The sequence below is a fragment of the Notamacropus eugenii genome, chromosome 1, assembly GCF_028372415.1.
Source record: "Notamacropus eugenii isolate mMacEug1 chromosome 1, mMacEug1.pri_v2, whole genome shotgun sequence".
NCBI classification, from domain to species: Eukaryota; Metazoa; Chordata; class Mammalia; order Diprotodontia; family Macropodidae; genus Notamacropus; species Notamacropus eugenii.
The window spans coordinates 63,446,152-63,462,133 of NC_092872.1; the positions used below are offsets into that span (position 1 = coordinate 63,446,152).

Consider the following 15,982-nt stretch of genomic DNA (forward strand, 5'->3'; position numbering starts at 1 on the left):
ATTTATAGCAAGTATAATTTCTTTAATAAGCTTTGCCATTTTACAAGCTAGATCTTGCCAGAGATCTGCTTCTAATTTTAACTCTTATCACATGAATATAAAATCATAAAATTATAGGTAAAAGGTACATTACAAATCATTAAATCCAATCCCCTCATTTTACTGATAAAGAAACTGAGGCCCATTCTTTAAAAGGTCTTGTCTTTGATTTCCCTCTGAACATTTTAAGTCTATTTGAACACAACGAGTTTTTTGCAGAAAAGAGTTCTGAACAGTCTTGAGCAGAAAAGAGTTTTCTTCACAAGACTTGTCACAGTTTTCGATTACCTATAACTAATGACTATTCAGTGAAATGTTTTACAACAGGTTCTTTATGATAGAATGCAATATGTTCCTTGAGACAGTTCAATGGATAGAGTGCTGACCCTGGAGTCAGGAAGATCTGAGTTCAATCTGACCTCAGATACTTACTAGCTATATAACTCTGGGCGAGTCACTTAACCCTATTTGCCTAAGTTTCCTCAACTATAAAATGAACTGGAGAAGGAAATGGCAAATCACTTGAGTACCTTTGCCAAGAAAATCCCATGGACAACATGGTCCATAGGGTAATGAAGAATCAGTCATGGCTTAACAATGACAAATATGTTACTGATGGTATCAACTGTTTCATCTTTGTATTCCCTGTGTGTGGTACATAGTATTTTATAAATACTCATTGGTTGATTACTTTATTTACTCTTCTAGGATAAGGAAACCTTGTAGTTGGATAAGTCCCATGGTACTTCCTAGGCTGGGGGAATACAGTTCTTATAGCTACAGTAGAAGTATATAATTCATATAAAAAAAAGTATATAGTTCATATGTCTGTGTGTGTGTGTGTGTGTGTGTGTGTGTGTGTGTGAAAAATCCAGTAAGACACAGTCCCTGCCCTCAACTCAAATTAACAAGCAATTATTTGTCTGCTATATGTCAGGAACTGTGCTAAGTGTCGAGGTTACAAAGAAAGGAAAAACATTTCCTGCTCTCAAGAAGCTCATAGTCTAACAGAGAGGAAAGTCGCTAGTATAAAGTGGGACTTGGACAGATTTTCTCAAGAAGGGATTTTGGTTAAGATTTGAAGGAAGCCAAGGAAACAAGAAGATGAAGCAGAGAAAATTCTAGGCATGAAGGACCACCAATGAAAATACAGATAATAAGGAGATTGAGGTGTCACGTGGGAGGGAATAGCAAGGAGGTCAATATCACTGGGTCATAGAGTATATGGAGAGCAGTAAGGTAAGAGAACACTTGAAAGGTAGGAAGGGGCCAAATTATTGGCTTTAAGAGCCAAATAGAGGATTTTTAAATTAATATTTGAGGTGACAGGGGGCCATGGGAGTTTATTGAATGGGCTGGAGAGAGGGGCTGACATAGTCAGATCTGTGCTTTAGGAAGATAATTTTGATAGATGTATGGAAGAGGGACTGGGGTGGAGAGAGACTTGAGGCAAGGAGATCAGCCAAAAGGAAACTGCTGTCTTGTTGAGGAGACAACAATTACACAGGTGAAACAATAATACTACAATATTTTATGTGTAAAAATATATATATATGTATATATATGTGTGTATATATATATATACATATATGTGTATATATATATATATATATATATATATATATATATATATATATATATATATATATACTAAACTATGTGGTTCAGATTACACCTAATCCTTCCCCTTACATGATACAGTAGAAAGAATTTAGATTCTGGAGTCAGAGAGCCTGGGTTCAATTTCTGTGACCTTCAGTTTCCTCATCTATAAAATTAGTGGGGGATGGACTAGAAGGAGACTGAGATACTTCCTTCCTCTAGAGCCATAACCCTTCCTCTTATTAACTTGTCAGAATGACAGCAGACCATTTTTTCAAGGGGAAAAAAAAACAATTTCACTACTAGTAGTAAAGATTTATGAGAATACAAACTATGTACAGATGGGCAATAACAGATTTATGGATCAAATAGGAAATACTGTTTTATACAGCTTAAAGAATTCCTTACTGTGAACCCTCAGGCTATGTATGGTTCCATCTGATAGCCCCAGTCCACTGCTCAAAGATCCACAATGACTTCCTATTACCTATTGGACTAAGTCCAAACTCTTCTTCCTGACATGCTGGTCCTACTATTCCTCCACATAATCCTCTGTTCCTGTAGCAAATTTCCTTGCCAACCACGTTGATTTTTGCCCTTGAAATGTCTTCTATAAAAATCCTTATCTACAATTCAAGAAATAATTTACTCCTTTCCCAGCTCTGCTCTTGATTCTCTGGACTTCCCCTCCATCTCTTAGCAGCTTTCATGGAATATGCTTTTACTCTGTAATCTTCTCACCCTGGAAGATCCCTCCAGTCCTATGGCCCCCTTCTCCAATTGGTGAGTTTCTCCCAGGAGGACCTCCATTTTGAGGAAATGCCCAGGCCAATCATGCTCATTCCATTCCTCTCCCAGCTCTGATATTGATTCACTCTGGAGTTCTCTATTCCTCCACAAGGTACCCTCTCTCCACCTCCACCACCACCACCACACTACCACCACCACCACCACCACCATTGCTTTTCAGCTCCCTTTTATGTGTTATCTTCATTAGAATGCCAGTTCCTTCCAGGTAGAAACTGTATATTTGCTTGTATTTGTATTACCAATGCTTAGGACAGTACCTGGAACATGGTAAACACTTAATAAATCCTTGTTGACTCAAAGTCTGAATCAAATCCTATTTCTTGTATTAAACCTTTTCTGAGTACTCTGGCCTGCACTGATCACTCCTTTTTTCTAAAGTTTTTTATAGAACACATAATCTGAACCCTACAATTTAGTAACATATATACTATATTGTATTGTTATTGGGTGATTCCCTATCTTCTCAACAATACAGCAAATTCATTGAGGGCAAGGACTTGGTCTTGCTCTTCTTCTGTATTAATTATAGTACATAATACAATAAAAACAGTATTTGATTCATATAAGAAAGATCAAAAGTTTTTGGTTGATATGCCCAAAGGATTATAAAACTATTTATAACCTTTGATCCAGCAATACCACCTCTAGGTCTGTTTCCCAAAGAGATCATTAAAAGGGGAAAGGGATGCACAAGTACGAAAATATTTAGAGAAACTCTTTTTTTAAGATTTAAACTTATTTATTTTTAGTTTTCATTGTTCATTTCCACAAGATTTTGAGTTCCAAATTTTCTCCCCATCTTTCCCCTCCTCCCTACCCTGAGATGGCATGCATTCTTTTGCCCTTTCCTCCAGTCTACCCTCCCTTTTGTCATCCCCTCTTCTTATACACTTCCCCTTTACTTTCTTTCTTTTATTTTTAGTTTCAAAAAGCTTTTATTTGGGCTCCCCTAAAAGCAAATTCTCATAAAACAATCCACTGAAGAGATAATGTTTTATAGTAAAGAAATAGTATCTTTATCCTTTCTTTTTCCCTCAAGTATACAAACTTTCATCTTATTATGAACATTTAAGAGCAGTTTTCCATGTCTAGATACGTGACTTGTTTAAAAGGGCGCTCGTAATTATGGCCCTCCACTTTCTGTACATCTCTAGCAGACATTGTGCAGCTTCTCTGTAGTCTTAACCACATACTTGTAGCATAACTAGAAAGTTCTTTTGCCCAATCTAACAAAATATTTTAACGTTGTATTCTGCTTCCTTTTGTCTACTAAAAAGAAAATAATCTTCAAATCTTTCCTAACTGTGGTTAGAACATTTAACATTTGAGAAAAAAACAACACTATCTGAAACACTCAAATTATTACAAGTTGTTGGTCATAAACTTAGGGCGGTGAAGCTCAAAACTAGATATGTTAAATTATATCCTCCCTCAAATGGATAATTAGAAAAAGAGATGATTTGTCTATTAGGTCAGTTAAAGAAGTCCTATTCCTGCAATGCTCCTAAGTAGTCCCTTTCCTAAATGCCAACCATACTAGTTGACTGATGATTGCAACAGATCTCACAAGGATTTAAAGTTCCAAACAGTACCATCCCAGAGACAGCCAGCAGAGATAGCCAGGGAGTTCAATGACCCAAGTGAAATGCTGGTAAAGGCACAAAGAGAGGAATTATGGGTGACTTTTAATGCCATTTTCATTTAACGAGTCATTAGAAGAGTAGCTGAAAGACTCTTTACTTTCATCACCCCAAGATGTTTAAATCATTTACTGTAGGAAGACATGATTGGCAGGCTGGTATCTCTTCTGGTAGAGATCTTCAAGGCAGGCCCAGCTGGATCCTAGCATGGTCTTGCTGGAGTAACCTATGACTGAGGGGTGCACCATAGGTATTTCTTCCCTGAAGGGAGCTCTTTGGTGAAAACGTCTTTAGGAAACAGTTTGCTAGCCTCCTCTTCAGGAACAGTTGGAACAACCATGACACTATCCCCATATTTGCAGTCAACAGGAGTAGCAACTTTCTTGTATGCTGTCAACTGAAGGGAATCAACCACTCTGAGGATCTCATCAAAGTTCCTGCCAGTAGTTGCTGGGTAGAGGATAGACAACTTCAACTTCTTATCGGGGCCAAAGGCAAACACCACATGAGCTGTCAGAGGCATGCCCTGCCCATCCCATTCATCTGGGTCTAACATGCCCAACTTGATGGCAAGGTCCCATTCGTGATCATCAATGATGGGGAAAGGCAGCTTCTCTGTGGGCTTGTCTCTATTATAGGCACTGATGTCCTTACTCCAGGAAAGATGGTGTTGAACAGAGTCAACAGAAAGGGTGATCATCTTAACATTCCCCTTCACAAATTCTGGGACCAGCTTTGCAGCAAGACCCAGCTCTGTTGTACACACTGGAGTAAAATCCCAATGATGGGAGAAGATAATGCCCCAAGAGTCTCTGAGGAAGTCATGGAAACAGATGCCGCCAACTGTGGTGTTCCCCTCAAAGTTGGGAGCCTGGTCTCCAAGCAGCAGACCTCTGGGTATGGCAGCCAGAAGCATGGAGTGGAAGAAGGAGGAGGAGCTACAGCCATTGTGGGCACTCGTTCAAACTGGGAAGCCACTGGCAACTCCCCTTCACTTTCTCAAAGGGCAAGATAAATTTCTATACCCCATTGCCTGTATCTTCTTTCCCTGTTGCATGTGTAAATAATTTTTTTAACATTTGTTTTTAAAATTTTGAGTTCCAAATTCTTTCTTCCCTCCCCACCTACCCCCATTGAGAGGGCAAGCAATTTAATATAGGCTATACATGTATAGTTATGCAAAACACTTCCATAATACTCATGTTGTGAAAGGCTATATTTCCCTCCATCCTATCCTATCTCCCCAATTATTCTATTTTCTCCTTTGACCCTGTCCCTTTTCTAAAGAGTTTGCTTTTGGTTACCCCCTCCCCCATCTGACCTCCCTTCTATCATAGACCCCTCTTATTCCCTTCCCCCTTACTTTCCTGTAGGGTAAGATACCCAATTGAGTGTGTATGTTATTCCCTCCTTAAACCAAATCCAGTGAGAGTAAGGTTCACTCATTCCTTCTCATCTCCCCCCTTTTCCCACCATTGTAAAATCTTTTGCTTGTCTCTTTTATGTGAGATACTTTGCCCCATTCTCTCTCTTTCTTCTTCTCCCAATATATTCTTCTCTCATGCCTTAATTTTATTTTTTAGATATCATCCCTTCACATTTAACTCCCCCTGTGCCGTCTATTTGTCTATCTGTGTATCTATCTATCTAGTTCCTCCAGCTACCCTAATACTAAGAAAGGTCTCATGAGTTATAAATATCATCTTGCCAGGTAGGAATGTAAATAGTTCAACTTTAATAAGTCTCTTAAGATTTCTCTTTCCTGTTTACCTTTTTATGCTTCTCTTGATTCTTATATTTGAAAGTCAAATTTCCTATTCAGCTCTGGTCTTTTCATCAAGAATGCTTGAAATTCTTCTATTTTATTGTGTCCATTTTTCCCCCCAAAGAATTATACTCAGTCTTGATGCATAGGTGATTCAAAGGCTTTAATCTTAGCTCCTCTGACCTCCAGAACATCATATTCCAAGCCCTTCGATCCCTTAATGTAGAAGCTGCTAGATGTGTTATCCTGATTGTATTTCCACAATACCAGAATTGTTTCTTTCTGGCTGCTTGCAATATTTTCTCCTTGACCTGGGAACTTTGAAATTTGGCTACAGTATTCCTAGGAGTTTTCCTTTTGGGATCTCTTTCAGGAGGTGATTAGTGAATTCTTTCAATTTCTGTTTTATTCTCTGGTTCCAGAATATCAGGGAAGTTTTCTTTAATAATTTCATGAAAGATGATATCTAGGCCCTTTTTTTTGATCATGGCTTTCATGTAGTCCAGTAATTTTAATCTCTCCTGGATCTATTTTGCCTGTCAGTGGTTTTTGCAATGAGATATTTCACATTGTCTTCTATTGTTTCATTCTTTTGGTCCTGTTTTGTAATTTCTTGATATCTTCATAGAGTCATTATCTTCCATTTGCTCCATTCTAATTTTGAAGGAATTATTTTCTTCAATGAGCTTTTGGACCTCCTTTTCCATTTGGCCAATTCTATTTTTTAAGGCAGTCTTCTCCTCATTGGCTTTTTGGACTTCTTTTGCCATTTGAGTTAGTCTATTTTTAAGGTGTCATTTTCTTCAGTATTTTTTTGGGACTCCTTTAGCCAACTGTTGACTCATTTTTCATGATTTTCTTGCATCACTCTAATTTCTCTTCCCAATTTCTCCACTAGTTTTCTTACTTGATTTTCAAAATCTCTTTTGAGCTCCTCCATGGCCTGCAACTAATTCATATTTCTTTTGGAGGCTTTTGATGTAGGAGCTTTGACTCTGCTGTCTTCCTCTGGTTGTATGCCCTGATTTTCCTTATCACCAAAGTAAGATTCTATAGTCTGAGTTCTTTTACAATGTTTATTCGTCTTCCCATCCAAATACTGGACTTTCTAACTCTTTGTCAAGGTAGGACTCTGCTTCCAGTGGGATGGGGGTTGAGGTGGATGTACTGTCTCAGGCTTCAGGGATTTTTGTATCAGCTGCTCAATCCCCCACCCTCTGTGGGCCCAGAGCTTAAGAAGCAGCCTCTGCTGCTGCTGCCACCCCCACCCCCACAGCCCTGCTCTTCTTTCACCCAGGTCCCACAGAATTTTCCCATTGATCTTGGGTTTTCTTGGTAAAGATATTGGAGTGGTTTGCCACTTTCTTTTCCAGTTCATGTTACAGATGAAGAAACTGAGGCAAACAGGGTTTAGTGACTTGCCCAGGGAGACACAACTAGTAAGTGTCTAAGGCCAGATTTTAGATGAGTCTTCCTAACTCTGGGTCCTATCTTGGTACTCTATGCATTGCACCACTTAGATGCCCTTAAGTTGGATTAGATGATCTCAATGGATTCTTCCAACTTTAAGATACTGTAGTTCAGGATAGAGTGGTGGGAAGTGGTGTAGTGAGCTCTCATCAACAAATTTCTCCAAACAGATCTAGAAAATATACCAGAACAAATCTTGATAAGAAAATCTAGAAAAAGTCACAGTAAGTCATTTATCCAGCCCAGCTTGTCATAAAGAAAGAGACAAGGAGGTCTGTGGACAAGGTGGGGTAGGAGCACACCACAAAGGCACTCCAGTCCTAAGGAGGGGCTGTACACCAGGACAAAGAGAGGTTTCAGACCAGGGCTCCTCTATACCCATACTTAGCACTGAGATAGGGACAGGGATAAACTTGCAACTTTGTTACCCACTGCTTATTTTGGGGTTACTAAAGAAACCCAGAGTGGACTGAGAAGGGGACCTGCACAGGAGAATGGCATTCCTGGGTAGGGAGGCCTCTGGTAGTGTACTGAGGAAGGAGGAAGGAGGAAACCAACAGCAGCAGCAGGAGTGTAGCCCAGTCCTCAGATGAACAGTAGAGTCTGATCTCACTTTCAGCATCTAGTCCAACCTGCAGAAGAATAACCAAGGCAGGAATCTCAAACCAAAGAGGAATCTGCAATTTTGTCACTATGAACCAACAAAATTTTCCAGCTGGCTAGTAAGGGCAGAGTCCAGTAGCAGTCTACACTGGCACAGTCCCACACCTAGCTCAGGAACTTGCAGGGCTTAGACCAAGGAGAAAGAAAACGGTAGTTCAGGATAACTAGTAGTTTAGATCAGACTACTTCAGGAGACCTGAAAGCTTGCAGGTCCTCAGCCTGTCCACGAGACCCTGGAATAGCACAATACTCAAGACTTGCCTCCAAGAAAGCAGCAATAGCACCGGCGCAGATCATCTTTCCAGAAGTGGAGCATAGCCCTGAAGTCAACTCTGAAGTCAGGATATAGGCTGGAAGAATGTGCAAGGACACAAAAAACCAAAAATAATCCCAACATAATGAATAAGCTGTTATGGTAGCAGGGATGCTCAAGATACAAACATAGGAGAGAATGAATTCAAAACATCTACAAGCAATGCCTCAGAGAAAAACACAGCTTGGGCACAAACTCAACTAGAATTCCCAGAAGAGATGAAGCAAGAGTTTTTAAAAATGCTTTTACAAATGGAATGAGAGTGCTTGAGTGGGAAAAATTGGAAAAGAAATGATAGCTATAAAAGAACTGGAAAGCTAATTAACAGCTTGGCACAAGAGATTCAAAAACATCTTACCCAAGCAACAAACTCCCCCCAAATTCAAATGGACCAAAAGGAAGTCAATGATTATGTTAGGCAAGAAGAAGTCAAAAGACTAAAACAAAAGTCAAAATACTGGGAAAAAATAAAGAAAATATAAGGTATCTCATAGCAAAAAACTAGAAAACAGGAGGAAAAAAATTTAAGAATCATTGGATGATCTAAATACCATGAAATGAAAAAAAAAGAGCCTAAACATCATGTTTCCGGAAATCTTAAAAGAGACCTACCCAGATCTTTTAGATCAGAGGGCCAAGCAGAAATAGAAAGAATTCACCAGTTACCTTCTGAAAGAAACACTAAAATGAAAACCCCTAGGAACATGACAGCCAAAACCCAGAGCTTCCAGATCAATGAAAAAAATACTGGAAACGGTCAGAAAGTATTGAAGAGCCACAGTCAGGATGACACATGGTTTATTAGTCACCATACAGGATTGGAGAACTTGAAATATGATATTCCAGATGACAACGGATATGAATTTACAGCCAAGAATAACCTACCCAGCAGATCTGAGTATGATGCTACAGGAAGGAAAGAGGATTTTTAATGAAATAGAAGACTTCCAAGCATCTCTGAAGAAAAGAGCAGAGGTTTGGAAAAACAATGAAGTTCAAATATAGTAGTAAAGAGAAACATAAAAAAGTTAACATTAATAAACAATGACAAAGTGCTAAACAAACATAAACTACTTACATTCAGATAGAGATGATACACGTGTACTCTGTGAATCCTATCATCATCAGGATTCATACATGGAGTCCAATGAGACATACCCTGGAAGTGGTTATATTATATTTGATTATCTTAAGACAAGAATAAAAAAGAGAGGGGAAGAGAAATACACTGGGGTGGGGGAGAAGGGAAAGGAAAGTTAGGGAAAATTATCTCACATAATCACGGTGCACACATAGACATCTATACAAGCAAGTAGAAGAGGTCGCTGAGACTTGAGCTTCACTCTCTTCTGAACTGATCCAAAGAAGGAAGAATCTACTCAGCACAGCGTTGGGTACAGAATGCATTTTAATTAACAAGAAAATAGGAATGAAAGGTAGAAAAGGGGTAAGGAAATTAAAGGGAGGGTAAATTAAGAGAGAGATTCATCTCAAACAAAGTGAACTCTAGAGATATATGAAAATATTTGCAGCTTTTTTTGAGGTGGGAAAGAATGGGAATCTGAGGGGGTGCCCATAAATTGTGGAATGAATAAACAAGTGATGTATTTAAATAGGATTGAATACTGTTGTGTTAAATTCTTAGCAATATAATAAACCAACCAAGATTCCAGAGGCCTAATGAAGAAACATGCTACTTACCTCCCAATAGAGAGGTGAAGGACTGAGAACATGACAATTTTTTTTGACATAGCCAATGTGAAAACTTGCTTTGACTATACATATTTGTGATAATTTTTGTTTTTCTTGTGTTCTTAGTAGAATGGGTGATGAGATTAATAAGAAGACATAGCTTAGTTAATTAGAACAAAATATTTTTTAAAAAGTTAAGAAACTAAAAGAGAAGGTGGTTCTATAACTGATTGACCTGGCAGCATAAAAATAACTTACTAAATACAGTACTGTCCTCAGTTTGATTGCTGCTTAGAATCTTGGGTCCTTGACCTGTAGTAATAAATAGCTGGAATTTATATAGCAATTTAAGGGTGCAAAATGTTTCCAAGTATTATTTCATGTTAACCTTATAACCAGTATAGGAGGTAGGTGCTATTATTATTCCAGTTTTACAGATTAGGAAATTGAGATTGAAGGAGGTTAAGGGACTTGCCCCAGGTGCAATATTTGAATTCAGGTCTTTCTGACTCCAGGTCATGTGCTCTATCCACAGTACCACGTCGCTACCTCTGGACAATCTCGGAGTGGCTTTGCAAGAGGGAACATTAGAAGTTAAAGGGGACCTATCCCTCCACTCGGTCACCGGGGTTGAATCTAGGAAACTGGCTCCTCTTGTCCAGGTCTGACCCTTTAGCTGGGCAGATCAGAAATATCACAAGATCCTAGAAAAGACCCGAAAGATCCTTCCGTCAAACCCCTTTATAGTGAACACAGTTTGCGAAGGAATTATTCGTCTAGAAAAAGAAGAATTCCCCTTCCTTCTTTCCTTCTGTCTCCTCTCTCTCTCCTTATTCCTTTTCTTTCCTATACCCTTGGCCTCAAATATTTGTGAAATGAGTGAATCAATAACTTTTCAGCCCCCAGTCAGGGTGTGTATAACAAAGGTATTCGAGAAGCCGGAGGGGATGATTTCTCCAGGAATAAATTAAGAGGAACGATGTTGAAACGTGAACCGAGGTGCTCTCGGAAACACCCAGAAAGACTATTACCGAAAATACTTTCCAGGTAAAGCTTGGCTGGGAGAGGTGGACAGTCTGGGATCTCCACGCTCTTTCCTTCCAGCACCATCCCCGTGGGCTTCTGCTGTGGCAGCTTCGGCCAGCTCCACCTCCGTGGAACGCGTCCACCCCTGGGGCTCACCCGCGACCCTGACACCTTGGGGGCGCGCAGGTGGGCTCGAGGCCCCTCCGGGGAGGGAGGAGGAGGCTTTAGACCCGCTTCTCGCCTCGCGGGGCCCCTCCCCCCGGCGGCGGGGGCGGGGCAGGGGCGGAGCGCGGCGGGCGCAGCGGCTTTGGTGGCGCCGGGGGCGGCGGCGGTGTGACGGCCGGGGCTGCGGTGGAGTGTGGTGCGGGTCGGGGAGCGCCGTGGGCCTGCTCCGCCGTCGCGGACCACCATGGCCACTTTTCCCGGCGGCGGCGGCGGCGGCTTGGGGGTTTCCTCGCTAAACTTCCCGGGCTTTGGCTTGGACTCCGGACTGGAGATCAAAACTCGCTCGGTGGAGCAGACCCTCCTCCCGCTGGTGTCGCAGGTAGGACTCCCTGACCGCCTGACCCCCCGACCGGCGCGCGGCCTCGGGGGCCCCCCAGCCCCGGGCCCCGGAGGAAGCGGGCCCGCGATGGCGGCCGGCCGCGGAGAGCGCGGGGCTCCCGCTGCCTGCCCAAACTCCGAGGGGTAGAGCGGAGCGGGAGGACGGCGTGACTTCTGTCCGTCCCGCCCCCGGCTCGTCTCCGTAACGGTCTCCGAGAGCCCGACGCCCTGGGTGGGGGGCGGGGGGCCGCCGAGTGCTAAAGTTTCCTGCGGGGTCCGGAGTGCGCGAGCCTGGGGCGCGGCGGGCGGCCCGCGGGGCCGGGGGGAGCTGAGGCGGGAGCCCGGGACGGGACTTAGGGAAAGTGAGGAAATCTTCCTGGAGTTGTGCCTTCCCTTTGTGTGCCCGGAGGGCAGGCGGCCATCCCCCGGAGGGGCACCCTGCGACGCCGAGCAGTCACTGTGTATCGGTGCCTGGAGCGGGGGTGTGCGTGCGTGCTCGTGGTGCCATCTTACATACGTTTGGGGGGCACTGCGCAGTCTGGCCACCTCAGGGTACACCCTTGGAGGGGTGAGTGTGTCCGAGCGCGCGTGGCTTGGCGCGCGCGCGGGTGCTCAAGTTGCTGCCTTAAAGTGGAAACACATTTCGGGGGCACCGCGCAGGTTGGCCAAGTTTTAAAAAGGAAATCTAGATAATAGTTTTGTAAAAGGGAGGTTAGAGTGTAGAGCGGGATGGGCTAGAGGAAAACGCCCTCTGTGTACCTCTTTGTTATTTGGGTACATGTTAAAAATCCAGATTTAAAAAATTTTAATTGCACTTTTTTTTACTTATTACAAAAGGAAAAACAAAAACACTTTCTGTGTTGTCTTGGAGGTTGCTTATGGGCTCTGACTATTCAGAATAATTCAGTTCTTTGTAGTAGTCCAAACTTATATTTATTATACCTGGTTCTAAAAGTTTTAGTACATTTCGTAAACATTACCAAAGAAGGCACTATCAACTCTCTCTCTTAATCTCTAAACTTCTTAGACGAGTAATCTACGTTGTTTTCTGTTTATTTACTACTTTTCCCCTTAAATTTCAGAATTTGGCTACCATCCTCCTTAGGTCTTTGAAATGACTGCTTTTAGTCATTAATGACTTCTTCCTGGATAAATCCCAGACATAATCAGCTTTTTTGACCTCATTACTGCCTTCACTAATGTTGACATTCCTTGTTTATTGAAACTCTTTAGACTTCTAGACTTTTTAAACTCTTTAGCTTTCTAGAGATTATGCTGCTTTTTCCATTCTTCTCAGATTTCCCTGACTCCCTCCCCCCCCCCCATTTATCTGTCTCCCACCCCTCATAAACTGTCTTTGATCTCCCCAGGCTTACTCTTAGGTCCCTTTCTCCTCTGCTCCCACACTCAGTGCCTTGGGGAATTTAACAAAAATGCAGCTGCTTACTTAGTAGATACTAAATACTTTGCTCCTTAATTTACATCTTCAGCCTAGCCCTATCTTTTTTAGACTTGGATGTCCCTTTGACATTTTAAACTTACTGTAGGTGGTATCCCTATCCTTTCTCCTCTCTTACTTAGTTGATACCAAACACCATTGTTGCCCCTTAATTTACATCTTCAGCCTAGACCTTTCACACCGTCTTTTTAGTCTACTTGGATGTCTCATTAACATTTTTATATTGCTGTCCTTGGTATCCCCAGACTTTCACCATCTTTTATCTCTAACTGCAGTCTTGAAACCTTAGAATTTCTCTTTTGCTAGTTCTTACTATTCTCTCTCAGTTCTTCCCACCCCCATTAGCCTTTTTTGCTCATAAATTATGAGTTAACATTTACATTAGATTGAAATGGAAGGGAGGACTTGGTGGTTGAGAGTTTTGAAGGCCAAAATGAGGAGTCTGTATGTGAGAGAATAATGGTGGCTACTGTAGTTTTATTAGCACAGAGGTGATTTGATAAAAACAGTATCAGAAGAAAATTTAATATAGCATCCCATATAAGAAGAATTATAGCCCGGAGGTGATAGAAGCAAGGGCAGCAGTACTGTCAGAGAAACAAGACTTAGAACAAGCTGGTACAGGCACTCCCCACCCAGTGACATGAATTGATTTCATGAAAATAGGACACTAGGTAAAACATTAGAGGAGGCAGTTAGTGCTACAGCAACAACGTTATAGAATGGAGATATGTTCCAGGACAGCCAAAATTTAAGCTTAAAATAAGTCTTTACAGAGACTTGAGACTAATAAGGAATTGAAACATTGATGCAGAACTAAGAGAAGTAGAGCTTGTAGGAGATGGATAATATTGGAACTGACTAAACTTGGCAGAGAGAAAGAGATTGCTATGGCATGAAAAAAGAGGTGAAGATGAGAGCTGATGCTATTGTGACCAGAGCTATTGTAGGCCCCTCATCAATAGCCAAAAAAAGAAAAAAGAAAAAGAAAAAAAAGAGAAGAAACTCCAAATTGGAAGGGTTTTTATTCTCCCTTTTCCTTTGTCTTGGCAGAAAAATGAGCTCTGCAATGGAAGGGGACAGACTTACAAGAACACCAGTAGCATCAAGCACCTTTGCAATATTCCCCTTTCCTTCCCTAACTCCCTACCCCCAAGTTGGAGCATTATTATTTGATGGAAGGAATGCCTCAGAGAAAGCACACTATGGGAAGTAGTCAAGTAACCATGGCATATATGACTTAGAATTTTAAGACTTCGAACTGGAAAGTGCATTATAAATATAAGTTCAATTCCCTGAATTTACAAATAACAGACAAGTAGTAAGTGTCAGAGTCAAATCTGAACCCAGGTCTTTTTATTCCAAATCCAATACTCTCTTCCCTATACCATGTTGAATATTTTGGGAATGCCGAATGTATGCAACTTTTTGACATTGTCACGGTGTGTTAGCTGGTTCAAAATATAGTGAATTCTTTTTATGAATACACTTTTCATTGTTTCCACTTGGTTTATAAAGCAAGAAAGTAATGATCCAGTTTGACTCTTAAATGCTTAGTCACACATCTCAACTGGATTTCTTGACGTTACAGTGGATTTTGGTTAGCATCTTTGTATGTATTATTGTTATCATTATTGTTATTATTTTGAGACTGAATCTCCCTGTCTTACTTCTGCTGGAAGTGCAGAAGCCACTCACAGACCAATACTTATTGGTGCAGAAGCTTTAACTTGCTCCATTTTTCCAGCTTGGGCTGGGTTGCTTCTCCTTTGACAGCTTGGTAGCCGCTTAGCTCCAAGGAGCTCACCATATTGGTGCCGCCAGGCTTAATGTGGACATCAATTGGTTTTAGCCCTGTTGCAGCTCAGAAGTCCTGAATTCAAGCATTCCATCAACTTTAGCACCGCCCCCCTCCCTGCAGGGTTTATATACCTTGCTGGTTAGTGTATGTTATTGTTTCTGTTATTTCTAACAATAATAATAGTATATGATACAAATTATATAACAGTTTGGCTGATGTTGGTTGGGTCAACATTTTGCAAGTGTATCCATAGAAGGCTTTGAAGGCATAAAAATTCTACAATGTAGACACTAGAGGGGTCTGGAGGTTATGTGATCCAACCTCCCAGTAAAGTGGGAAACCGTTCTGTAACATTCCTCACAGTTGGTCCTCCAGCTTTTACTTCAGCACTTCCATCGTCAGGAAGCTCACTAATGATTTGCTGTTCTTCAGTCATTCAGTTGTGTCCAACTCTTTATGATCCCATGAATCATACTGTTTATGAAGGTTTTTTTTCTTAGCAAAGATACTGGAGTAGTTTGCCACTAATTATTAGGGAAGCTATTTTCATTGTTGGGCAGCGCTAATTGTTAGAAAAGTCTTATCCTACCTTCATGTAACTTTCACCCTTAGTCCTAATTTTACCCTTTGGAGTAACACTGAGTAAATCTTCCCTTCTTTGTAACAATCCTTCAGATATTTGAAGGTAGCTATTAATTTAACAGGTACTGTTGAATAGCTACCATGTGAGAAGCAGTGTGGCATAATGGATAGAGGGTCCACCAAGGAATCAGGAAGACTTGCATTCAAATTATGCCTCTGATGCAGGGCAAATAAATTACTTAACCCCAGAGCTTTAGTTTCTGTAACTACAGATTGTGCATAGGATTTTCTGCCTCAAATGCACAAGTGAAATAATGTATGCAAAGTGCTTTGCAGACTTTAAAGATATATAGATATAGATATGCATGCATGTATCTGTGTGTGCCAACTGAGTTTTTGTTTGTTTTATTTTTATTTTTGCACAGACTTGTGATTTCAAGAATTTCTGGTGTGGAAACTTCACTTGTACAGACCATTAGCAATTTCTCTAGCTTATAATTAGAGAGAATTGCCTGTGGCACTGAGAGATGAAATTATTTGCCCATGATTACATAGCTAGTATGTATCTGTATATATG

General features: G+C 41.1%; 1 protein-coding gene and 1 pseudogene across 1 annotated transcript in view; one reads left to right on the plus strand and one right to left on the minus strand.

Moving 5' to 3' along the window:
* Nucleotides 1–4,222: 4,222 nt before the first annotated feature.
* On the minus strand, nt 4,223–5,086 carry LOC140501117 (peroxiredoxin-6 pseudogene; annotated as a pseudogene).
* A 6,201-nt stretch (nt 5,087–11,287) lies between these two features.
* CTNNAL1 (catenin alpha like 1) overlaps nt 11,288–15,982 on the plus strand; it is a 98,284-nt gene continuing 93,589 nt past the window's right edge. Inside the window, exon 1 of the mRNA XM_072604362.1 lies at nt 11,288–11,564. Coding sequence (XP_072460463.1) covers nt 11,430–11,564 — 135 coding nt within the window. The 5' untranslated portion in view covers nt 11,288–11,429. The remainder of the gene's footprint in view (nt 11,565–15,982) is intronic.